The following is a 25,334-nucleotide window of genomic DNA, read 5'->3' as shown; positions in this document are numbered from 1 at the left end:
CTGGCCAACACCCCCATCCTGAATGACACTGGCCAACACCCCCATCCTGAATGACACTGGCCAACACCCCCATCCTGAATGACACTGGCCAACACCCCCATCCTGAATTACACTGGCCAACACCCCCATCCTGAATGACACTGGCCAACACCCCCATCCTGAATGACACTGGCCAACACCCCCATCCTGAATGACACTGGCCAACACCCCCATCCTGAATGACACTGGCCAACACCCCCATCCTGAATGACACTAGCCAACATCAGGCCAACACCCCCATCCTGAATGACACTGGCCAACATCAGGCCAACACCCCCATCCTGAATGACACTGGTCAACACCCCCATCCTGAATGACACTGGCCAACACCCCCATCCTGAATGACACTGGCCAACACCCCCATCCTGAATGACACTGGCCAACACCCCCATCCTGAATGACACTGGCCAACACCCCCATCCTGAATGACACTGGCCAACACCCCCATCCTGAATGACACTGGCCAACACCCCCATTCTGAATGACACTGGCCAACACCCCCATCCTGAATGACACTGGCCAACACCCCCATCCTGAATGACACTGGCCAACACCCCCATCCTGAATGACACTGGCCAACACCCCCATCCTGAATGACACTGGCCAACACCCCCATCCTGAATGACACTGGCCAACACCCCCATCCTGAATGACACTGGCCATCTCTTAACTCTGCCTCCATTGGGAATGTTAGGAAGCCTTGGGCTCTCGGGCTGATGTAGAAACACCTTGTTGGCTTCACCATTCTATTTGCATTGTGTGTCGGGTGTGTGTCGGGTGTGTGTCAGGTGTGCATTGCCGAATGTGGGTCTTCCTCCTCCTCCTTGTTAGTTTCCCCCCGTCCTGTGTTTGATTGATTAGGATCCCCTACTAGCCGACGCCAGTGGAGACAGCAGGTCTTACAGGGGTCAGGGGTCAGACACATGACCAAAAACACATTACAGACAAAACACTTTACAATTTACACCCATTTTAAACAACATTCACATTGTAGTGTGTTTCAGTTCCACATGCCAGTACACACACACACACAACACACAGATCCCACTGTTGAAGCAGTCAGATGGGTCTGGATCAGAAAGCCATTCATTCTATTGACTGTCTGTTGGTTCATCTACGTTGACAGTACAGTGGTGTCACAGTTAGCCAGCTAAAATTGTTGACCGTCACTTAGCAGTTAGGGACGATTCACCCACACCCATCGATTTCAAATGTTTAAGCGTCGATCGGAGAAGCGGTTTTAAAAAACGTTTCCGAACCGATGGTTCAGTCACATTTTATGACTCATGTTGTTACGTTCTTTCTACCTTCTGGGAAAAATCCCTCTCGTCTTTTGTGACAACGGCTGCGTCCTGTTCTTCAGTGTGTAACTGCGTGGAACCGTGTTGACAGTCATCGGGGCGACAGGGTAGCCTAGTGGGTTAGAGCGTTGGACTAGTAACCTGAAGGTTGCAAGTTCAACCCCCGAGCTGACAAGGTACAAATCTGTCGTTATGCCCCTGAACAGGCAGTTAACCCACTGTTCCTAGACCAGTTAACACACTGTTCCTAGACCAGTTAACCCACTGATCCTAGACCAGTTAACCCACTGATCCTAGACCAGTTAACCCACTGATCCTAGGCCAGTTAACCCACTGTTCCTAGACCAGTTAACCCACTGATCCTAGGCCAGTTAACCCACTGTTCCTAGACCAGTTAACCCACTGATCCTAGGCCAGTTAACCCACTGTTCCTAGGCCAGTTAATCCACTGTTCCTAGGCCAGTTAACCCACTGTTCCTAGGCCAGTTAATCCACTGTTCCTAGGCCGTCATTGAAAATAAGAATTTGTTCTAAACTGACTTGTCTAGTAAAATAAAGGTAAAATTAAAATTAAAAATTGATCTGCTAGTCATTTAGCATGCCGAACAACTCCAGGTGATTTCTGTAGCTGAGTCCAACTACACCCTGTAATGTCTTATGGTGTATGATGCTTCCAATAAGGGAACCTGGGCATCTACCACCACACTATCAATTAGAGGGGGAGATCTATATAGCACAACTTTGAATTTCATCCCCCGTCTCATAATGGAATGGTTTAGACCGTTTGGAAGTTTTGACTCTGAGCTTCTCTTCTTCTCCTGCTTCAACCAGGCAGTGAGGTCGCTGTCCTGTCTCCTTGTTTCAAGCAAAACTACCAAAACAATTGGCGATGGTGAACCTGAACAATCTACATACAGATGTAATGTAAATATATAGGACCGTTGTCATTTCTACCCGTCCAGGGGTTTCTAATGCTGAGATGCGTATGGAGAAACCCCTGGCCTGGATCTAGATACGTATGGAGAAACCCCTGCCCTGGATCTAGATACGTATGGAGAAACCCCTGGCCTGGATCTAGATACGTATGGAGAAACCCCTGGCCTGGATCTAGATACGTATGGAGAAACCCCTGGCCTGGATCTAGATACGTATGGAGAAACCCCTGCCCTGGATCTAGATACGTATGGAGAAACCCCTGGCCTGGATCTAGATACGTATGGAGAAACCCCTGGCCTGGATCTAGATACGTATGGAGAAACCCCTGCCCTGGATCTAGATACGTATGGAGAAACCCCTGGCCTGGATCTAGATACGTATGGAGAAACCCCTGCCCTGGATCTAGATACGTATGGAGAAACCCCTGGCCTGGATCTAGATACGTATGGAGAAACCCCTGGCCTGGATCTAGATACGTATGGAGAAACCCCTGGCCTGGATCTAGATACGTATGGAGAAACCCCTGGCCTGGATCTAGATACGTATGGAGAAACCCCTGGCCTGGGTCTAGATACGAATGGAATCATCTTGAAAAGGAAAGATCACGTCCCGATTAGCAATCGCTTCTTCTTCATTTTTTGCAACAGTAGTGCTGCAGTGTTTAGACTACCAGGTGTCCTGCAGGTGTTTATACTACCAGGCGTTTATACTACCAGGTGTCCTCCAGGTGTTTAGACTACCAGGTGTTTATACTACCAGGTGTTTATACTACCAGGTGTCCTCCAGGTGTTTAGACTACCAGGTGTTTATACTACCAGGTGTCCTCCAGGTGTTTATACTACCAGGTGTTTATACTACCAGGTTCTTTAGACTACCAGGTGTTTAGACTACCAGGTGTTTATACTACCAGGTGTTTAGACTACCAGGTGTTTATACTACCAGGTGTCCTCCAGGTGTTTAGACTACCAGGTGTTTAGACTACCAGGTGTTTAGACTACCAGGTGTTTATACTACCAGGTGTTTATACTACCAGGTGTCCTCCAGGTGTTTACATTTTTTACCATTGACACCCATCATGTATATCCACGTTCTATGTGCATTATTGATTATGCTAACGCCACCTGTCCAGATCAGACTAGCTGTTATTGATCAAGCTCTCTCCTCTCCAGATCAGACTAGCTGTTATTGATCAAGCTCTCTCCTCTCCAGATCAGACTAGCTGTTATTGATCAACCTCTCTCCTCTCCAGATCAGACTAGCTGTTATTGATCAAGCTCTCTCCTCTCCAGATCAGACTAGCTGTTATTGATCAAGCTCTCTCCTCTCCAGATCAGACTAGCTGTTATTGATCAACCTCTCTCCTCTCCAGATCAGACTAGCTGTTATTGATCAAGCTCTCTCCTCTCCAGATCAGACTAGCTGTTATTGATCAAGCTCTCTCCTCTCCAGATCAGACTAGCTGTTATTGATCAACCTCTCTCCTCTCCAGATCAGACTAGCTGTTATTGATCAACCTCTCTCCTCTCCAGATCAGACTAGCTGTTATTGATCAAGCTCTCTCCTCTCCAGATCAGACTAGCTGTTATTGATCAACCTCTCTGATGTCCTCTCCAGATCAGACTAGCTGTTATTGATCAAGCTCTCTGCTGTCCTCTCCAGATCAGACTAGCTGTTATTGATCAAGCTCTCTGCTGTCCTCTCCAGATCAGACTAGCTGTTATTGATCAACCTCTCTCCAGATCAGGCTAGCTGTTATTGATCAAGCTCTCTGCTGTCCTCTCCAGATCAGACTAGCTGTTATTGATCAACCTCTCTCCTGTCCAGATCAGACTAGCTGTTATTGATCAACCTCTCTCCTCTCCAGATTAGACTAGCTGTTATTGATCAACCTCTCTTCTCTCCAGATCAGACTAGCTGTTATTGATCAACCTCTCTCTTCTCCAGATCAGCCGTATAGAGTACATCCACTCTAAGAACTTCATCCACAGAGACGTGAAGCCAGACAACTTCCTGATGGGCCTGGGCAAGAAGGGCAACCTGGTGTACATCATCGACTTTGGCCTGGCCAAGAAGTACCGCGACGCCCGCACACACCAGCACATCCCCTACCGCGAGAACAAGAACCTGACCGGCACCGCGCGCTACGCATCCATCAACACACACCTGGGAATCGGTAGGATATATACACTATATGTACAAAAGTATGTGGACACCCCTTCAAATTAGTGGATTTGGCTATTTCAGCCACACCCTTTGCTGACAGTTGTATAAAATCGAGCACACAGCCATGCAATCTCCATAGACAAACATTGGCAGTAGAATAGCTCAGTGACTTTCAAAGTGGCACCGTCATAGGATGCAAACCTTGCCAACAAGTCAGTTCGTCAAATATCTGACCTGCTACAGCTGCCCCGGTCAACTGTAAGTGCTGTTATTGTGAAGTGGAAACGTCTAGGAGCCACAATGGCTCAACCGTGAAGGTAGGCCACACAAGCTCACAGAACAGAACACTTCCGAGTTCCAAACTACCTCTGGAAGCAACGTCAGCACAAGAACTGTTCGTCGGGAGCTTCGTGAAATTAGTTTCCATGGCCGAGCAGCCGCACACAAACCTAAGATCACCATGCGCAGTGCCATGCGTCAGCTGAAGATGTTGTACTCTGGAGCATTCTCTGGCGTGATGAATCACGCTGCACCATCTGGCAATCCGACGGATTAATCTAGGTTTTTCGGATGCCAGGAGAACGCTATCTGCCCCAATGCATAGTGCCAACTGTAAAGTTTGGTGGAGGAGGAATAATGGTCTTGGGCTGTTTTTCATGGTTCGGGCTCGGCCCCTTAGTTACAGTGTAGGGAAATCTTAACTCTACAGCATACAGTTACATTCTAGATGATTCTGTGCTTCCAGCTTTGTGGGAACAGTTTGGGGAAGGCCCTTTCCTGTTTCAGCATGACAATGCACTCCTACACAAAGCCAGGTCCATACAGAAATGGTTTGTAGATTGGTGTGGAAGAACTTGACTGGCCTGCACAGAGCCCTGACCTCAACCCCATCGAACACCTCTGGGATGAATTGGAACGCCGACTGTGAGCCAGGCCCAATCGCCTAACATATCAGTGCCCGACCTCACTAATGCACTTGTGGCTGAATGGAAGCCAGTCCCTGCAGCAATGTTCCAACATCTAGTGGGAAGCCTTCCCAGAAGAGTGGAGGCTGTTATAGCAGGAAAGGGGGGGGACCAACTCCATATGAATAGCCATGATTTTGGAATGAGATGTAAACAAACACATACACTACTTACACACACCAGTTAACAGGTACACAACAGAAACACCCTGACCCTCTCGCTCTCTTCTCTCTCTCTCCCTCTCTTTTCTCTCTTCTCTCTCTCTCTCTTCTCTCTCGCTCCCTCTTCTCTCTTTCTCTCTTTCTCTCTTCTCTCTCCCTCTCTTCTCGCTCTCTCGCTCTCGCTCCTCTTCTCTCTCTCTCCTCTTCTCTCTCTCTCTTTTCTCTCCTCTACAGAGCAGTCTCGTCGTGATGACCTGGAGTCTCTTGGCTATGTCCTGATGTACTTCAACCTGGGCAGTCTGCCCTGGCAGGGCCTGAAGGCTGCCACCAAGAGACAGAAGTACGAACGCATCAGTGAGAAAAAGATGTCTACCCCCATCGAGGTCCTCTGTAAAGGATATCCATGTGAGTAGTTGAAAGACCTGTCTGTGGCTGGAAGTTGATGGGGTTTTCTGAAGTCAAAACAGGTCGTTTTTACATAGTAGATCCTTGTACATATAGAATTTCCACTCCCGGTCTTTGAAAGTGGATAGCTCTTCTGTGGTCCAAAGAGTGATGGTTAGGAGTTTATCCTGAGCATGTGACCTAACCAGGAAGAAAGCTGATCAGATTCAGATCTGTTTGTAGTGTATGTCTTGTTGTCTTGGAGACTAGAGGATTCACATTCAGGCATTTTATTCCACATATATAATATATATTATACAACTGGATGTATAAAAAGAGCTGTATCTTGACCCATCCTCTCCTCTCAGCGGAGTTTACCACGTCCAGTTGTATAATAATTACAGAGCTGTATCTTGACCCATCCTCTCCTTTCTCCTCTCAGCGGAGTTTACCACGTCCAGTTGTATAATAATTAAAGAGCTGTATCTTGACCCATCCTCTCCTTTCTCCTCTCAGCGGAGTTTACCACGTCCAGTTGTATAATAATTAAAGAGCTGTATCTTGACCCATCCTCTCCTTTCTCCTCTCAGCGGAGTTTACCACGTCCAGTTGTATAATAATTAAAGAGCTGTATCTTGACCCATCCTCTCCTTCCTCCTCTCAGCGGAGTTTACCACGTCCAGTTGTATAATAATTAAAGAGCTGTATCTTGACCCATCCTCTCCTTTCTCCTCTCAGCGGAGTTTACCACGTCCAGTTGTATAATAATTACAGAGCTGTATCTTGACCCATCCTCTCCTTCCTCCTCTCAGCGGAGTTTACCACGTCCAGTTGTATAATAATTACAGAGCTGTATCTTGACCCATCCTCTCCTTTCTCCTCCCAGCGGAGTTTACCACGTCCAGTTGTATAATAATTACAGAGCTGTATCTTGACCCATCCTCTCCTTTCTCCTCTCAGCGGAGTTTACCACGTCCAGTTGTATAATAATTAAAGAGCTGTATCTTGACCCATCCTCTCCTTTCTCCTCTCAGCGGAGTTTACCACGTCCAGTTGTATAATAATTAAAGAGCTGTACTTGACCCATCCTCTCCTTTCTCCTCTCAGCGGAGTTTACCACGTCCAGTTGTATAATAATTAAAGAGCTGTATCTTGACCCATCCTCTCCTTCCTCCTCTCAGCGGAGTTTACCACGTCCAGTTGTATAATAATTAAAGAGCTGTATCTTGACCCATCCTCTCCTTTCTCCTCTCAGCGGAGTTTACCACGTCCAGTTGTATAATAATTACAGAGCTGTATCTTGACCCATCCTCTCCTTCCTCCTCTCAGCGGAGTTTACCACGTCCAGTTGTATAATAATTACAGAGCTGTATCTTGACCCATCCTCTCCTTTCTCCTCCCAGCGGAGTTTACCACGTCCAGTTGTATAATAATTACAGAGCTGTATCTTGACCCATCCTCTCCTTTCTCCTCTCAGCGGAGTTTACCACGTCCAGTTGTATAATAATTAAAGAGCTGTATCTTGACCCATCCTCTCCTTTCTCCTCTCAGCGGAGTTTACCACGTCCAGTTGTATAATAATTAAAGAGCTGTATCCTGACCCATCCTCTCCTTTCTCCTCTCAGCGGAGTTTGCCACATACCTGAACTTCTGCCGTTCTCTGCGGTTCGATGACAAGCCCGACTACTCGTACCTCAGACAGCTGTTCAGGAACCTGTTCCACAGACAGGGCTTCTCCTACGACTACGTCTTCGACTGGAACATGCTCAAGTTTGTGAGTAACGTCTCTCTGCTAACGTCTGAGTCATCCCCTTCGTTACATTGACCCCGGGACTGGAGTCTTTTCATCACAGTATCTCCTTTCTCCTGAAGTGTACACTCGTTCACTACTTCCCACAAATCTGTAAAGCGTTGAGATTGGTGGAGACATGGGCTAGTGGGAGGTTCCACTGTATTTCTTCAAGTCAGTGATGTGAACCAGTGCACACTTTGGGAGGAAGGAGAGGTAATTGAGACATAGTAATGGAATGTCCACGGTGGCCATTTTGTTGGTCTACGAATAGCAGTGGTGTCCCTGGCAACGGCAGCCATTTTGAATGCTGATTGAGCAAATTCCTGGTCAATAAGATCCCATGGTGTTGTTGTGATAGTGAAGGGTTGGGAGGTGGGAGGTGTGACTGTTGTCTCCATGGTGTTGTTGTGATAGTGAAGGGTTGGGAGGTGGGACAGTGTGACTGTTGTCTCCATGGTGTTGTTGTGATAGTGAAGGGTTGGGAGGTGGGACAGTGTGACTGTTGTCTCCATGGTGTTGTTGTGATAGTGAAGAGGTGGGACAGTGTGACTGTTGTCTCCATGGTGTTGTTGTGATAGTGAAGAGGTGGGACAGTGTGACTGTTGTCTCCATGGTGATGTTGTGATAGTGAAGAGGTGGGACAGTGTGTGACCGTTGTCTCCATGGTGATGTTGTGATAGTGAAGAGGTGGGACAGTGTGTGACCGTTGTCTCCATGGTGTTGTTGTGATAGTGAAGGGTTGGGAGGTGGGACAGTGTGACTGTTGTATCCATGGTGTTGTTGTGATAGTGAAGAGGTGGGACAGTGTGACTGTTGTCTCCATGGTGTTGTTGTGATAGTGAAGGGTTGGGAGGTGGGACAGTGTGACTGTTGTCTCCATGGTGATGTTGTGATAGTGAAGGGTTGGGAGGTGGGACAGTGTGACTGTTGTCTCCATGGTGTTGTTGTGATAGTGAAGAGGTGGGACAGTGTGACTGTTGTCTCCATGGTGTTGTTGTGATAGTGAAGAGGTGGGACAGTGTGACTGTTGTCTCCATGGTGATGTTGTGATAGTGAAGGATTGGGAGGTGGGACAGTGTGACTGTTGTCTCCATGGTGTTGTTGTGATAGTGAAGAGGTGGGACAGTGTGACTGTTGTCTCCATGGTGGTGTTGTGATAGTGAAGACGTGGGACAGTGTGACTGTTGTCTCCATGGTGTTGTTGTGATAGTGACGGGTTGGGAGGTGGGACAGTGTGACTGTTGTCTCCATGGTGGTGTTGTGATAGTGAAGGGTTGGCAGGTGGGACAGTGTGACTGTTGTCTCCATGGTGTTGTTGTGATAGTGAAGGGTTGGGAGGTGGGACAGTGGGACTGTTGTCTCCATGGTGTTGTTGTGATAGTGAAGGGTTGGGAGGTGGGACAGTGTGACCGTTGTCTCCATGGTGGTGATGTGATAGTGAAGAGGTGGGACCGTTGTCTCCATGGTGATGTGTGTATCTGTGTGTCCAGGGCGCCAACAGGGCAGCGGAGGATGCAGAGAGGGAGAGGAGAGCTGGTGAGGACAGACTGAGACAGGGACAGGCCAGGGCCCCTGCAGGTGCCAGGGGGATCCCCTCCGCCTCCGGACGACCCAGAGGAGCACAGGACGCAGCCGCACCCGCACCCCTTACCCCCACCTCACACACAGGTTAGTGAAATCCCACACACCCCTCACACACAGGTTAGTGAAAACACACACACACACACACACCTCACACAGGTTAGTGAAAACAAACACACCTCACACACAGGTTAGTGAAAACACTGAATTGGTTAAATAAAGGTTGATCACCAGGTATCTGTCCTCTATCCCAGGTATGGAGGTCTCTCTCTCTCTAACCCCAGGTATCTGTCCTCTATCCCAGGTATGGAGCGAGAGAGGAAGGTCAGCATGCGTCTTCACCGTGGAGCTCCTGTCAACATCTCCTCCTCAGACCTGACTGGACGACAGGACTCACGCATGTCCACCTCACAGGTTAGACACACACAACACCCTGTATGTCCACCTCACAGGTTAGACACACACAACACCCTGTATGTCCACCTCACAGGTTAGACACACACAACACCCTGTATGTCCACCTCACAGGTTAGACACACCACACACACAACACCCTGTATGTCCACACCTCACAGGTTAGACACACACAACACCCTGTATGTCCACCTCACAGGTTAGACACACACAACACCCTGCATGTCCACCTCACAGGTTAGACACACCACACACACAACACCCTGTATTTCCACCTCAGGCTAGACACACACACACTTCTCACAGGTCTGAAAACGTCACCATGTTTCTAGCCTTGTTTTAATTGTTCTTCATTCCTTTTCAACTCTCGCTGATGACACTTTAACGATCAACGCCGCAGGGCGTCCACAAACAGTCACACAGGAATGTGAAACCTTTTCACTGGCGTCATAAAAACATGGCTGTAATGTTGCAGGGTGTCAGTGTTTCCCCTATATTCATTTTTAGCAGTGGCGGGCCACCACTGAAGAAGACAATAAATTCAACTTAAAGGACTAAAACCAGATATGAAGTGTGTCGAAAAGATAACAGACTGATATATATTTAACATGAGAGCGTCTTTGAGAACTAACAATCACCAATATAAAAACTAGACTGGGTGGCCTCTGGGTGAGGCTCAGAGATCGGCTCAGAGATCGGCTGTGAATAAGCAGTGGAATGGCTGCAGGAGAGAAAAAAAAGGGGGAATTTGACTCTATATTCTGTGTTTGTTCATAACGTTTTGGGTCTAAACAAGGCACCTCTCCAATCAAATATCTGTGAACATCTAGCTAGTTTAGTTTATACAGACCCTCATGACCAACAGTCGCTGGCATGGTAGGTGTGTGACTGGTAACACCATATGGCTAAGCTGGCTGTCTGTTGGCATGAACAAGGTGTGAGAGGGGTCATGCTGTGTCGTGTTAATATGATGGGGTTTATGAAGGTCTAGGACAGGTAACCACGGTAACTAATAAATCATTATCTTTATTTTTCAACAAAATGGGTGTCCAAGATTCATAATCGTACACTACATGATCGAAAGTATGTGGACACCTGCTCGTCAAACATCTCATTCCAAAATCATGGTCATTAATATGGAGTTGGTCCCCCCCCTTTGCTGCTATAACAGCCTCTACTCTTCTGGGAAGGCTTTCCACTAGATGTTGGAACATTGCTGCTATAACAACCTCCACTCTTCTGGGAAGGCTTTCCACTAGATGTTGGAACATTGCTGCTAGAACAGCCTCCACTCTTTTGGGAAGACTTTCCACTAGATGTTGGAACATTGCTGCGGGGACTTGCTTCCATTGACCCATGAGCATGAATGATGTTGAGTGATTAGGCCTGACTCACAGTCGACGTTCCAATTAATCCCAAAGGTGTTTGATGGAGTTGAGGTCAGGGCTCTGTGCAGGCCAGTCAAGTTCTTCCACACCGATCTCGAGAAACCATTTCTGTATGGACCTGGCTTTGTGCAGGGGTATTGTCATGCTGAAACAGGAAAGGACCTTCCCCAAACTGTTGCCACAAAGCTGAAGCACAGAATCGTCTACAGTCGTGGCCAAAAGTTTTGAGAATGACACAAATATTTAATTTCACAAAGTCTGCTGCCTCAGTTTGTATGATGGCAATTTGCTTATACTCCAGAATGTTATGAAGAGTGATCAGATGAATTGCAATTAATTGCAAAGTCCCTCTTTGCCATGCAAATGAACCGAATCCCCCAAAAAACATTTCCACTGCATTTCAGCCCTGCCACAAAAGGACCAGCTGACATCATGTCAGTGATTCTCTCGTTAACACAGGTGTGAGTGTTGATAAGGACAAGGCTGGAGATCACTGTCATGCAGATTGAGTTCGAATAACAGACTTCAAAAGGAGGGTGGTGCTTGGAATCATTGTTCTTCCTCTGTCATCCATGGTTGCCTGCAAGGAAACATGTGCCGTCATCATTGCTTTGCACAAAAAGGGCTTCACAGGCAAGGATATTGCTGCCAGTAAGATTGCCCCTAAATCAACCATTTATCAAGAACTTCAAGGAGAGCGTTTCAATTGTTGTGAAGAAGACTTCAGGGCGCCCAAGAAAGTCCAGAAAGCGCCAGGACCGTCTCCTAAAGTTGATTCAGCTGCGGGATCAGGGTACCACCAGTACAGAGCTTGCTCAGGAATGGCAGCAGGCAGGTGTGAGTGAGGCGAAGACTTATGGAGGATGGTCTGGTGTCAAGAAGGGCAGCAAAGAAGCCACTTCTCTCCAGGAAAAGCATCAGGGACAGACTGATATTCTGCAAAAGGTACAGGGATTGGACTGCTGAGGACTGGGGTAAAGTCATTTTCTCTGATGAATCCCCTTTCCGGTTGTTTGGGACATCCGGAAAAAAGCTTGTCCGGAGAAGACAAGGTGATCGCTACCATCAGTCCTGTGTCATGCCAGCAGTAAAGCATCCTGAGACCATTCATGTGTGGGGTAGCTTCTCAGCCAAGGGAGTGGACTCACTCACAATTTTGCCTATGAACACAGCCATGAATAAAGAATGGTGGATCGTGATTCATCACTCCAGAGAACGTGTTTCCACTGCTCCAGGGTCCAATGGCGGCGAGCTTTACACCCCTCCAGCTGACGCTTGGTACTGTGCACGCTGATCTTAGGCTTGTGTGCGGCTGCTCGGCTATGGAAACCCATTTCACGAAGCTCCCGACGAACAGTTATTGTGCTAGCTTTGCTTCCAGGGACAGTTTGGAACTCTGTTGTGAGTGTTGCAACTGAGGACAGATGATTTTTGTGCGTTTCAGCACTCAGCGGTCCCGTTCTGTTAGCTTGTGTGGTCTACCACTTCGCTGCTGAGCCGTTGTTGCTCCTAGACCTTTCCACTTCACAGTAATAGCACTTACAGTTGACTGGGGCAGCTCTAGCAGAGCAGAAATTCAACGAACTGACTTGTTGGAAAGGTGGCATCCTATGACGGTGCCACTTTGAAAGTCTCTGAGCTCTTCAGTAAGGCCCTTCTACTGTCAATGTTTGTCTATGGAGATTGCATGGCACGGTGCTCGATTTTATACACCTGTCAGCAACAGGTGTGGCTGAAATAGATTAATCCACTAATTTAAAGGGGTGTCCACATACTTTTGTGTGTGTATATAGTGTATTGAATGGAGATGAACAAAAAGTCTCTCCTATATAAGTTTGGTGCAGAAACCACTCCAGCACAATTCAACCTCCATCTAATACTGATAAAATACACTACTACACGTATCTTCACATTTTAGAAACAGTCACACATCTTGGCTTCTTTATAGCATCTTTTAGTAATGTGCTGCCAGACAATTCTAGTCCTGTTTTCCCCTCTTAACAAGTTGGTCCACCACAACAGCATTGTTCAACCTCTAACTGTATTCTCCTAACAGTCACACATCTTGGCTTCTTTATAGCATCTTTTAGTAATGTGCTGCCAGACAATTCTAGTCCTGTTTTCCCCTCTTAACAAGTTGGTCCACCACAACAGCATTGTTCAACCTCTAACTGTATTCTCCTGACAGTCACACATCTTGGCTTCTTCAGAGCGTCTTTTAGTAATGTGCTGCCAGACAATTCAATTCGTCATGACATTACAATACCCCGTCATGACGTTACAATACCCCGTCATGACGTTACAATACCCCGTCATGACGTTACAATGCCCCGTCATGACGTTACAATACCCCGTCATGACGTTACAATACCCCGTCATGACGTTACAATGCCCCGTCATGACGTTACAATACCCCGTCATGACGTTACAATACCCCGTCATGACGTTACAATACCCCGTCATGACGTCACAATACCCCGTCATGACGTCACAATACCCCGTCATGACGTCACAATACCCCGTCATGACGTCACAATACCCCGTCATGACGTCACAATACCCCGTCATGACGTCACAATACCCCGTCATGACGTCACAATACCCCGTCATGACGTTACAATACCCCGTCATGACGTTACAATACCCCGTCATGACGTTACAATACCCCGTCATGACGTTACAATACCCCGTCATGACGTTACAATACCCCGTCATGACGTCACAATACCCCGTCATGACGTCACAATACCCCGTCATGACGTCACAATACCCCGTCATGACGTCACAATACCCCGTCATGACGTCACAATACCCCGTCATGACGTCACAATACCCCGTCATGACGTCACAATACCCCGTCATGACGTCACAATACCCCGTCATGACGTCACAATACCCCGTCATGACATTACAATACCCCGTCATGACGTCACAATACCCCGTCAAGACGTTACAATACCCCGTCATGACAAAGTAATATTCAGAAGTATTCAGACCCTTTACTCAGTACTTTGTTGAAGTGACTTTGGCAGTGATTACAGCTTTAAGTCTTCTTGGGTATGACACTACAAACTTGGCACACCTGTATTTGGGGAGTTTCTCCCATTCTTCTCTGGAGATCCTCTCAAGCTCTGTCAGGTTGGATGAGAAGTGTTGCTGCACAGCTATCTTCAGGTCTCTCCAGAGATGTTAAATCATGTTCAAGTCCGGGCTCTGGCTGGGCCACTCAAGGACATCAGTGACTTGTCCCGAAGCCACTCCTGCATTTTCTTGGCTGTGTGCTTAGGGTCATTGTCCTGTTGGAAGGTGAACCTTCGCCCCAGTCTGAGGTCCTGATCTCTCTGGAGCAGGTTTTCATCAAGGATCTCTGTACTTTGCTCTGTTCATATTTCCCTCAACCCTGACTAGACTCCTAGTCCATGCCACTGAAAAACATCCCCACAGCATGATGCTGCCACCACTATGCTTCACCGTAGGGATGGTGCCAGGTTTCCTCCAGATGTGAAGCTTGGCATTCAGGCCAAAGAGTTCAATCTTGGTTTCATCAGATCAGAGAATCTTGTTTTTTTGTGGTCTGAGAGTCCTTTAGGTGCCTTTTGGCAAACTCTAAGCGGGCTGTCATGTGCCTTACTGAGGAGTGGCTTCCGTCTGGCCATTCTACCATAATAGCCTGATTGGTGGAGTGCTGCAGAGATGGTTGTCCTTCTAGAAGGTTCTCCCATCTCCACAGAGGACCTCTGGAGCTCTGTCAGAGTGATCATTGGGTTCTTGGTAATCTCCCTGACCAAGGCACTTCTTCCCCAACTGCTCAGTTTGGCCTGGCGGCCAGCTCTAGGAAGAGTCTTAGTGGTTCCTAACTTCTTTCATTTAAGAATGATGGAGGCCACTGTGTTCTTGGGGACCTTCAATGCTGCAGAAATATTTTGGTACCCTTCCCCAGAACTGTGCCTCGACACAATCCTGTCTCGGAGCGCCACGGACAATTCCTTCGACCTCATGGCTTGGTTTTTGCTCTGACATGCACTGTCAACTGTGGGACCTTTTATATAGACAGGTGTGTGTGCCTTTCCAAATCATGTTCAATCAATTGAAGTTGTAGAAACATCTCAAGGATGATCAATGGAAACAGGATGCACCTGAGCTCAATTTCAAATCTGAATACTTATGTAAATAAGGTATTTCTGTTTTTTTTGTATTTGTGTCTTCGTCATTAATGGGTAGATTGATGAAGAAAACATTTAATTTAATCAATTTTAGAATAAGAGTAACGTAACAAAATGTGTATAAAGGGGGAAGGTGTCTGAATACTTTCTGAATGTACCGTATGTGGAATAGGATCCCATTTGGAACACACCTCTAGGTGATGTGCTATTAGCCAAGTTGTAGTGTTGTTTTACCTCACACTCGGTTGTCTCCTCCTCCTCCTCTCACCAACTCAGAATAGCATTTCCTTCCATCATCATCTGAGAAAGTAGCAGCTCGTCACGTCCTGGTGTGAACGGCTGGCTGGCTGCACCCGGTGAGTCACCGCTGGTATCCCAAGTGGCACCCTGTTCACTATGTCGTGCACTACTTTTGACCAGGCCCTATAGAGGTAGTGGTCGGGAAGTAGTGCACTATAATATAGGGGGGAAGGGTGCCATTTTGGACACAGTAATGTTAGGTAAGAGTGTGGGTGTAGGTGTCCCTTCAACACTAATCCCCTCCCTGGAGAGATATCTATAGGCTGAAGGCGTCCGCGGGCTTCTGGTCCACACTAGGGATTCTTCAATGAAGTGTTTGTTGAGAGAGAGAGGGGACTCGTGTTCTTTTCATGCACATTTCTTTCATTGAGAAATACTCCGCCGATCTTAGATGTGAAGGTACGCGACTAAGAACTCCTTGGCAAAAAAAAAAACTTCAATTTATGACAGAAATCTGGCTACGGCGTCTCGAGATGGACAAACAGTACTATTGACGCTTTCTTTCTCTTCTTCTTCTTTTTTTTATTTTTTAATTCAAGCAAAGGATTTTTTTTAGGGGAGTATGTGAGCACACTCGTTGGGTTCAGCTGAGTTCAACTAGGCTCCAGATGGAAGGAAGCATGCTGACGCCTTTAGGCTACGTCTCCCCCCCCCCCCCCTATATAAATATCTATGGGTTAGGCTACGTCTTGATAGTCTAAAAACTATTGAACCCCCCCCCCCCCCCCCCCCTATATAAATATCTATGGGTTAGGCTACGTCTTGATAGTCTAAAAACTATTGAACCCCCCCCCCCCCCCCCTATATAAATATCTATGGGTTAGGCTACGTCTTGATAGTCTAAAAACTATTGAACCCCCCCCCCTATATAAATATCTATGGGTTAGGCTACGTCTTGATAGTCTCTAAAAACTATTGAACCCCCCCCCCCCCCCCCCCGCCCCCATATATAAATATCTATGGGTTAGGCTACGTCTTGATAGTCTAAAAACTATTGAACCCCCCCCCTATATAAATATCTATGGGTTAGGCTACGTCTTGATAGTCTAAAAACTATTGAACCCCCCCCCCCCTATATAAATATCTATGGGTTAGGCTACGTCTTGATAGTCTAAAAACTATTGAACCCCCCCCCTATATAAATATCTATGGGTTAGGCTACGTCTTGATAGTCTAAAAACTATTGAACCCCCCCCCCCCCCCCCCCTATATAAATATCTATGGGTTAGGCTACGTCTTGATAGTCTAAAAACTATTGAACCCCCCCCCCCCCCCCCCCCCCCCCTTATATAAATATCTATGGGTTAGGCTACGTCTTGATAGTCTAAAAACTATTGAACCCCCCCCCCCCCCCCCCCCCCCCTATATAAATATCTATGGGTTAGGCTACGTCTTGATAGTCTAAAAACTATTGAACCCCCCCCCCCTATATAAATATCTATGGGTTAGGCTACGTCTTGATAGTCTCTAAAAACTATTGAACCCCCGCCCCCCTATAGTAATATCTATGGGTTAGGCTACGTCTTGATAGTCTAAAAACTATTGAACCCCCCCCCCCCCCCCCCCCCCTATAGTAATATCTATGGGTTAGGCTACGTCTTGATAGTCTAAAAACTATTGAACCCCCCCCCCCCCCTATATAAATATCTATGGGTTAGGCTACGTCTTGATAGCCACACTGTTACCATGTTACCATACCTTCTTTAGACTGTCAGCTTCCAACCTCACCCTAACCCCCCTATAGAAACAGGTCACATCTCAATAGTCTCTAGCCGAGTCTATATATAGTATGACTCAGGTCTAAAGTGACTTGATCCCCATGTCTCCTCTCCTTCATCTGAACTGAACCTGAAAGAATCAGACAGGTGAAAAGGTATTTTACACTGAGAGATCCAGAGTAGGCCATAGTAGATAATGGTAAGATGGTAAGGCTCCAGTCTGGAACTCTTGGTGATGTAATAAAGAAGAGATGGAGTTCTATCCACAGATTCAGTTCCACATTCTTTCCATGTTCCGCATTCCCCAAATTAATAGGAATTCAAGTTCTCTAGAACAAGGATTTCTAACCATCTCTGAACCCTCATGCCTTTGTAAAATAGTTCATAACCCCTGTACTTGACCTCAACCCTCCGTAACTAGGTTTTGTTCACCTTATGACCTTACAAGACTGTATGATATGGGCTATATAACATAAGTTTTAAGGTAGACCTTCACTGACCCAGACAATACCCTCTGTTAGGTAGTGTTTGGTTTAAGCTCTTCCATTCACCCTCTGTAGTGGACAGATTGAGACACCTCAGAAGATATTCACAGCCCTTGACTTGATCCATATGTTATCACATCCTGAATTTAAAATGGATTACCTGTAGATATTGTCACTGATTTATACACAATACATGTTCTATCCTAAATACAAAAGCCTTGTGTTTGGGGCAAATCCAGTCCAACACATCTCTGAGTAGCGCTCTTCGTATTTTCAACCGTAGTGGTGTCTGCGTCATGCTATGGGTATGCTCGTCATCGGCCTAAGACTAGGAAGTTAAGGATTAAAATAAACAGAATGGAGCTAAGCACAGGCAAAATGCTAGAGGAAAACCTGGTTCAGTCTGCTTTCCAACAGACACTGAGAGATGAATTCACCTTTCAGCAGGACAATAACCTAAAACACAAGGTCAAATATACACTGGATAAGAAGACGTTGAATGTTCCCGAGTGGCCGAGTTACAGTTTTGACTTAAATCAGCTTGAACATCTAATGGCAAGACTTGAAAATAGCTGTCGAGCAATGATCAACAACCAACTTGACAGAGCTTGAAGAATTTTTAGAAAGAATAATGTGCAAATATTTGTACAATCCAAGTGTGCGAAACTCTTAGACTCACCCAGAAATACTCACAACAGTCTCTATCGCCTGCTCCCAGGTCACTGTCAGAGGTGATTCCAACATGTATTGACTCAGGAGGTTGAATACTTATCTAATTGGTATATATTAGTGTGTTGTTTTCCATTTAATAAAAAATAAAAATACAAGTTATAATTTTTCTTCCACTTTAATGTTTTCTGTAAGTTCTCTGAGATGGCTTGGGTTAGATGGCTGGGGTTTCTGTAAGTTCTCTGAGATGGCTGGGGTTTCTGTAAGTTCTCTGAGATGGCTGGGGTTTCTGTAAGTTCTCTGAGATGGCTGGGGTTTCTGTAAGTTCTCTGTTTGGGTTTCTGTAAGTTATCTGAGATGGCTGGGGTTTCTGTAAGTTCTCTGAGATGGCTGGGGTTTCTGTAAGTTCTCTGAGATGGCTGGGGTTTCTGTAAGTTCTCTGTTTGGGTTTCTGTAAGTTATCTGAGATGGCTGGGGTTTCTGTAAGTTCTCTGAGATGGCTGGGGTTTCTGTAAGTTCTCTGTTTGGGTTTCTGTAAGTTCTCTGAGATGGCTGGGGTTTCTGTAAGTTCTCTGTTTGGGTTTCTGTAAGTTCTCTGAGATGGCTGGGGTTTCTGTAAGTTCTCTGCTTGGGTTTCTGTAAGTTATCTGCTTGGGTTTCTGTAAGTTCTCTGCTTGGGTTTCTGTAAGTTCTCTGCTTGGGTTTCTGTAAGTTCTCTGAGATGGCTGGGGTTTCTGTAAGTTCTCTGTTTGGGTTTCTGTAAGTTCTCTGCTTGGGTTTCTGTAAGTTCTCTGCTTGGGTTTCTGTATGTAACAGCCACTGCCAAATGCCTGACTGCGTTTATACAGAAATAATGCATTAACTATAATCCACCTGCTGCATCCAAACAGCCTCATCCAAACACCCTCATCCAAACACCCTCATCCAAACACCCTCATCCAAACACCCTCATCCAAACACCCTCATCCAAACACCCTCATCCAAACACCCTCATCCAAACACCCTCATCCAAACACCCTCATCCAAACACCCTCATCCAAACACCCTCATCCAAACACCCTCATCCAAACACCCTCATCCAAACACCCTCATCCAAACACCCTCATCCAAACTCTCATTTCAGTTTGATGCTCTCAAACTAAAGAGATAGTGTGTGTGCAACCTGCCCTCCTTAAATGGACTGAATACAGCAAACGCCCTAAGCATTTAAACATATATATTTAACCTTTATTTACCTAGGAAAGTCAGTTAAGAACAAATTCTTATTTACAATAACGGTCTAGGAACAGTGGGTTAACTGGTCTAGGAACAGTGGGTTAACTGGTCTAGGAACAGTGGGTTAACTGGTCTAGGAACAGTGGGTTAACTGGTCTAGGAACAGTGGGTTAAGTGGTCTAGTAACAATGGGTTAACTGGTCTAGGAACAGTGGGTTAACTGGCCTAGGAACAGTGGGTTAACTGGCCTAGAAACAGTGGATTAACTGGTCTAGGAACAGTGGGTTAACTGGTCTAGGAACAGTGGGTTAACTGGTCTAGGAACAGTGGGTTAACTGGTCTAGGAACAGTGGGTTAACTGGTCTAGGAACAGTGGGTTAACTGGTCTAGGAACAGTGGGTTAACTGGTCTAGGAACAGTGGGTTAACTGGTCTAGGAACAGTGGGTTAACTGCCTGTTCAGGGGCAGAAGGACAGATATTTACCTTGTCAGCTCGGGGGATTCAATCTAGCAACCTTTCAGTTTCTGGCCCAACGCTCTAACCACTAGGCTACCCTGCCTCTAACCACTAGGCTACCCTGCCTCTAACCACTAGGCTACCCTGCCTCTAACCACTAGGCTACCCTGCCTCTAACCACTAGGCTACCCTGCCTCTAACCACTAGGCTACCCTGCCTCTAACCACTAGGCTACCCTGCCTCTAACCACTAGGCTACCCTGCCTCTAACCTCTAGGCTACCCTGCCTCTAACCACTAGGCTGCCCTGTCTCTAACCACTAGGCTGCCCTGCCTCTAACCACTAGGCTACCCTGCCTCTAACCACTAGGCTACCCTGCCTCTAACCTCTAGGCTACCCTGCCTCTAACCACTAGGCTACCCTGTCTCTAACCACTAGGCTGCCCTGCCTCTAACCACTAGGCTACCCTGCCTCTAACCACTAGGCTACCCGGCCTCTAACCACTAGGCTGCCCTGCCTCTAACCACTAGGCTACCCTGCCACTCCACTGGATGTTCAGTTCGACTCTCTTCCTGTCTAGAGGCATAATCACTGTCCTCTAGTCACGTTAATACATCCTTCAGTCAGCTTATAGAAAGACCATGATGTACGTGACAACAGTGTCTGTTTTGGTTCTTTTGTTCTCTCTGTCACTCGTGGCCCCTTCTCGCCCTCTAGTGGAGGGAGGCCACATTACAGCCCAGCCTCAGTCCTCTCCACAATCCTGTTGATTATCAAATCACATGTTATTGGTCACATACACATATTTAACAGATGTTATTGGTCACATACACATGGTTAACATATGTTATTGGTCACATACACATGTTTAACAGATGTTATTGGTCCATACACATATTTAGCAGATGTTATTGGTCACATATTTAACAGATGTTATTGGTCCATATTTAACAGATGTTATTGGTCACATATTTAACAGATGTTATTGGTCCATACACATATTTAGCAGATGTTATTGGTCACATATTTAACAGATGTTATTGGTCCATACACATATTTAACAGATGTTATTGGTCACATATTTAACAGATGTTATTGGTCCATACACCTATTTAGTAGATGTTATTGCTGCTTAGGAGCTAGAAGCACATCTGCCCTAGTGGTCTCCCGAGTGGCGCAGCGGTCTAAGGCACTGCTTCTCAGTGCTTGAGGCCTCACTACAGGCACTCTGGTTCGATTTCCAGGTTGTATCGTAACCGGCTGTGATTAGGAGTTCCATAGGGCGGCGCACAATTGTCCCAGCATCGTCCGGGTTTGGCCGGTGTAGGCCGTCGTTGTAAATAAGAATTTGGTTAAAATATTTGTAAAAATGCCCGACAGCAGCTTCTATCTCAAGGTCATCAGACTGTTAAATAGCCATCACTAGCCGGCTTCCACCCTGTTATGTAACCCTGCACATTAGAGGCTGCTGCCCCATATACATTGGGGAGAACAAGTATTTGATACACTGCCGATTTTGCAGGTTTTCCTACTTACAAAGCATGTAGAGGTCTGTAATTTTTATCATAGGTACACTTCAACTGTGAGAGACGGAATCTAAAACAAAAATCCAGAAAATCACATTGTATGATTTTTAAGTAATTAATTTGCATTTTATTGCATGACATAAGTATTTGATACATCAGAAAAGCAGAACTTAATATTTGGTACAGAAACCTTTGTTTTCAATTACAGAGATCATACGTTTCCTGTAGTTCTTGACCAGGTTTGCACACACTGCAGCAAGGATTTTGGCCCACTCCTCCATACAGACCTTCTCCAGATCCTTCAGGTTTCGGGGCTGTCGCTGGGCAATACGGACTTTCAGCTCCCTCCAAAGATTTTCTATTGGGTTCAGGTCTGGAGACTGGCTAGGCCACTCCAGGACCTTGAGATGCTTCTTACGGAGCCTGGCTGGCTGGCTTGCTGGCTCTATAACCTGGATGTTTGTAGACTACAGACTGTAATATTTGAGGGCTGTCCCTCCCTCCCTCCCTCCCTCCGTGTGTTGTGTTCAACCTCTTAAATCCCTCCAAGTCCCCTTTTCTAACGTGTAATGTCACTATCTATGACTACTGTACTAACTTCTCTGTCTCTGTCTCTCTGCCCTCTCTGTCGTCTCCAGGCTCTCTCTCGTGTCACCCCCAGTGGCCTCCAGTCAGCAGCCCCTCGATGAGTCCCTCTGCCACCATCACCACCCTGGAGGGTTAAACCATGCACGGCCCTAACCATACCACACACCAACACACACACCAACACACACTTCAGTACCTGGAGGACGCTTACTGAAACAACCAGTCAACCCATCAGATGCCTGGACTCTTACACAATCAACCAATCAAAAGGCAGGACAAGGACCTCGTCATCCGCTAGCAACTCCATCCATCCAACCAGCCAATCAAAACACACAGACTGATGCTCTGCCTCTTTGACATCAACTGATCTCTGCTAAGTAACAAGCTCATGCTGTTCTAACAGGGTGGATGACACACACACTCTCTCTCACACACACACACACACACACACTCTCTCTCTCTCTCTCTCTCTCTCTCTCACACACACACACACACACACACACACACACACACACACACACACACACACACACACGACTCAGACAGCGTTCAGCCGTGCTCATCGGGGATGGAAGAGGAGGAGATGAGACGGGGATGGAGGAGGAGAAACAAGAGAGGGGGGAAGGAGGGATTTTGTTGCCCCTGGCACACCCAGAACAGTCACTGCCCCCCCACCCCTCTGCTTTTGTGAACCCCAGCGAGGACACTGACATGGGGCACACAGACCTGCTTAACGCCCCTTACACACCTCATCCTCCATCACTTCTCTCCTTCTCTCTCCTACTCCATCACTTCTCTCCCTCTCCTCCATCACTTCTCTCCCTCTCTCCTCCTCCATCACTTCTCTCCCTCTCTCCTCCTCCATCACTTCTCTCTCCTCCTCCATCACTTCTCTCTCCTACTCCATCACTTCTGATGGACCAGATGCTCCTCCCAGCCAGACAGTTCTCCTCCAGAGTTGCTGTCCTGATAAAAACCATCAGCTTGTTTCTCTTTCCTGTTGTTTTTTTACTTGACTTTTCCTCTGTTTGTATTTTAGGTGAAGTTGATTAAAAGTTGTTTGTACTGGCAGTGTTCTGTTCTGACTACACTGGCTGTGTGTGTTGCTGTTTTTACACGGTTGCCGAATATCAACGGACTCATGCCAATCATAAATCGTGTCTAAGTGAAAAGTCAAGTGTGTTTTCTGTTTTAAATCGAGACGATGGAAGTCATATTGAATGAATAACCCCTAATTGAAACTCTGAAGGTCATGTGAGAGAGGTCTGTTTGTGCAGCGGGAGATGGCCTGGGTTCCATTTTCGTGTCCTCAAAAGACTCTCTTAATCCCCACAATGCAATGCAGAGAAAGAGAGTACTGTTCTCCAACTGGACAGCGGGTTTGTTTAGAGGGTCCCAAACACCACCCTACTCCCTATGGGCTCTGGTCCATTTTATTGGTCACATACACGTGTTCAGCCGATGTGGGTGGAGCTACATGCTTGTGGACTGAATAGGGAATAGGGTGCTGTTGGGAGACGTGTCCCTCTCTGTTGTTTTTAAAGGGGACTGGGAGAAAGCAAATCCTCTACTGTTCTGAAGGTGACTGTGTGTGTGTGACAGTTTTAAATTAGGACTGGTTGTTTGTCCATAGGGATGGGATGAGGTGGGGGGGTGGTTGCTGATGTCTTCTCTGCTAGTCAGTCTGTTTCTCCATCACCTCGTCTCTCTTCAGCCTCCTCTTCCTCTTCTGCTGTTGGTGTCCTGGGGCTGAAAGCTGTGAATCACCCGTCTCCACACTCATGTAGCAGTTACTTTAGTTGTTGAACTCGTTGGTCAGTTAAATGTGTGTTGGGGTGGGGGGGGGGTGGGGGGGTCTGCTTTAAAATGCCTATTTCAACCTATGCTTTCAATCCACCACAATCTCAAACTTTTATTTTTTATTTTGTTATCAATCAATATTTTACGTAATGAAACTACGTTTCTGAGAAAAAAAGTGATCTGATAATTGCCAGAGGGCAAAGTTCGGTTTGGTGGATGTGCAGGAGACTATCGACCAATGCTACGTTTCTCTCTCTTCTGGTTGTCCTATTGGTTAGTTCAGGAAGAGGGCCAACCCACTGGTCACATCATTCAGTGTAGTACTGCCTCAGGGTGTTGTAGGCCTTTTCTGTAGTCTGGGTTCAAGGGGGTTTAGTGGTAGCCTGTTCCTGGATCAGTTTGTGCTGTCTTGTCAACTTTATCACTCAGTGCATTATAATGAGTGACAAGGAGTTGGCAAGAGAGTCCAACCAGATCTGTGACCAGACTAGTTTAGTGCGTCTGTCTTCTGTTGTCATGTATATAGAATGTACCTAGTACTCAACGGTGAAATATCATGTCTGCATTAGGAGCTGGTAGCAGTTCCAGGATCAGATGTATTGTTTTCCTCCTAATGGTTAAGGTTAGGAGTTAGTTGGATAATCTGATCCTAGATCTGTGGTTAGGGTTAAGTTCTACCTCCAGCTCTGTATTAGCCACTGTGTGTAGTATGATGATGATGATGATGATGATGATGAAGGTAGTGTATGGGGGGGGTGGGGTTGAATGCTTCACTCCATTGTAGTTTTGGGTAAGTTAGTTTTAAACCCTCGAATCGACCGGCTGATGGTCTCAAAAAAAAGAACCTCCCACCTCATTCTCTTCAGTGTGGGATTGTGGGTAATGACGATCAAGGTACACTTGTGTTAAGTACAGTTCTTTACGTGGGATCTCTCGTTTCTCTCTGGGTATGTCACGTCTTTCCCCTTCTCTCTCTTTTTATTTCCTTCTTGTTTTGTGTTTGCATATCTACGTGGGGACGGACTCCGGAAACCTTGCGTTGGTTCCCACAATGCATCACTCACTGAGTCATGGGAAGTCTTGTCGTCAGTTTTGCTCATCATTTGTAATGCCACTGTATTTGTGTATTTTAAAATTGTGTAAATAAATGAATAAGTCCTTGTACACTTGTGTCACGACAGTTTTCATTGATGAGCATGTGGCTTCAGCAGTCAAACTCTGTTTTATAATGTTGTTAGACTGTTTTATAACGTTAGACTCTGTTTTATAGTGTTAGACTGTTTTATAATG

The 25,334-nt window shown here is 46.4% G+C and overlaps 1 protein-coding gene across 1 annotated transcript in view; it reads left to right on the top strand.

Moving 5' to 3' along the window:
- Positions 1-25,208, top strand: part of LOC139365247 (casein kinase I) — a 75,105-nt gene extending 49,897 nt beyond the window's left edge. The window contains exons 4-9 of the mRNA XM_071102749.1: positions 4,221-4,449; positions 5,800-5,970; positions 7,575-7,723; positions 9,232-9,409; positions 9,627-9,736; positions 22,295-25,208. Coding sequence (XP_070958850.1) covers positions 4,221-4,449; positions 5,800-5,970; positions 7,575-7,723; positions 9,232-9,409; positions 9,627-9,736; positions 22,295-22,345 — 888 coding nt within the window. The 3' untranslated portion in view covers positions 22,346-25,208. The remainder of the gene's footprint in view (positions 1-4,220; positions 4,450-5,799; positions 5,971-7,574; positions 7,724-9,231; positions 9,410-9,626; positions 9,737-22,294) is intronic.
- The last annotated feature ends 126 nt before the right edge of the window (positions 25,209-25,334 follow it).

Source organism: Oncorhynchus clarkii, chromosome 13, assembly GCF_045791955.1.
Source record: "Oncorhynchus clarkii lewisi isolate Uvic-CL-2024 chromosome 13, UVic_Ocla_1.0, whole genome shotgun sequence".
Lineage (NCBI taxonomy): Eukaryota > Metazoa > Chordata > Actinopteri > Salmoniformes > Salmonidae > Oncorhynchus > Oncorhynchus clarkii.
Note: the sequence above shows the minus strand (reverse complement) of the source record. Positions and strands in the feature narration are given on the sequence as shown.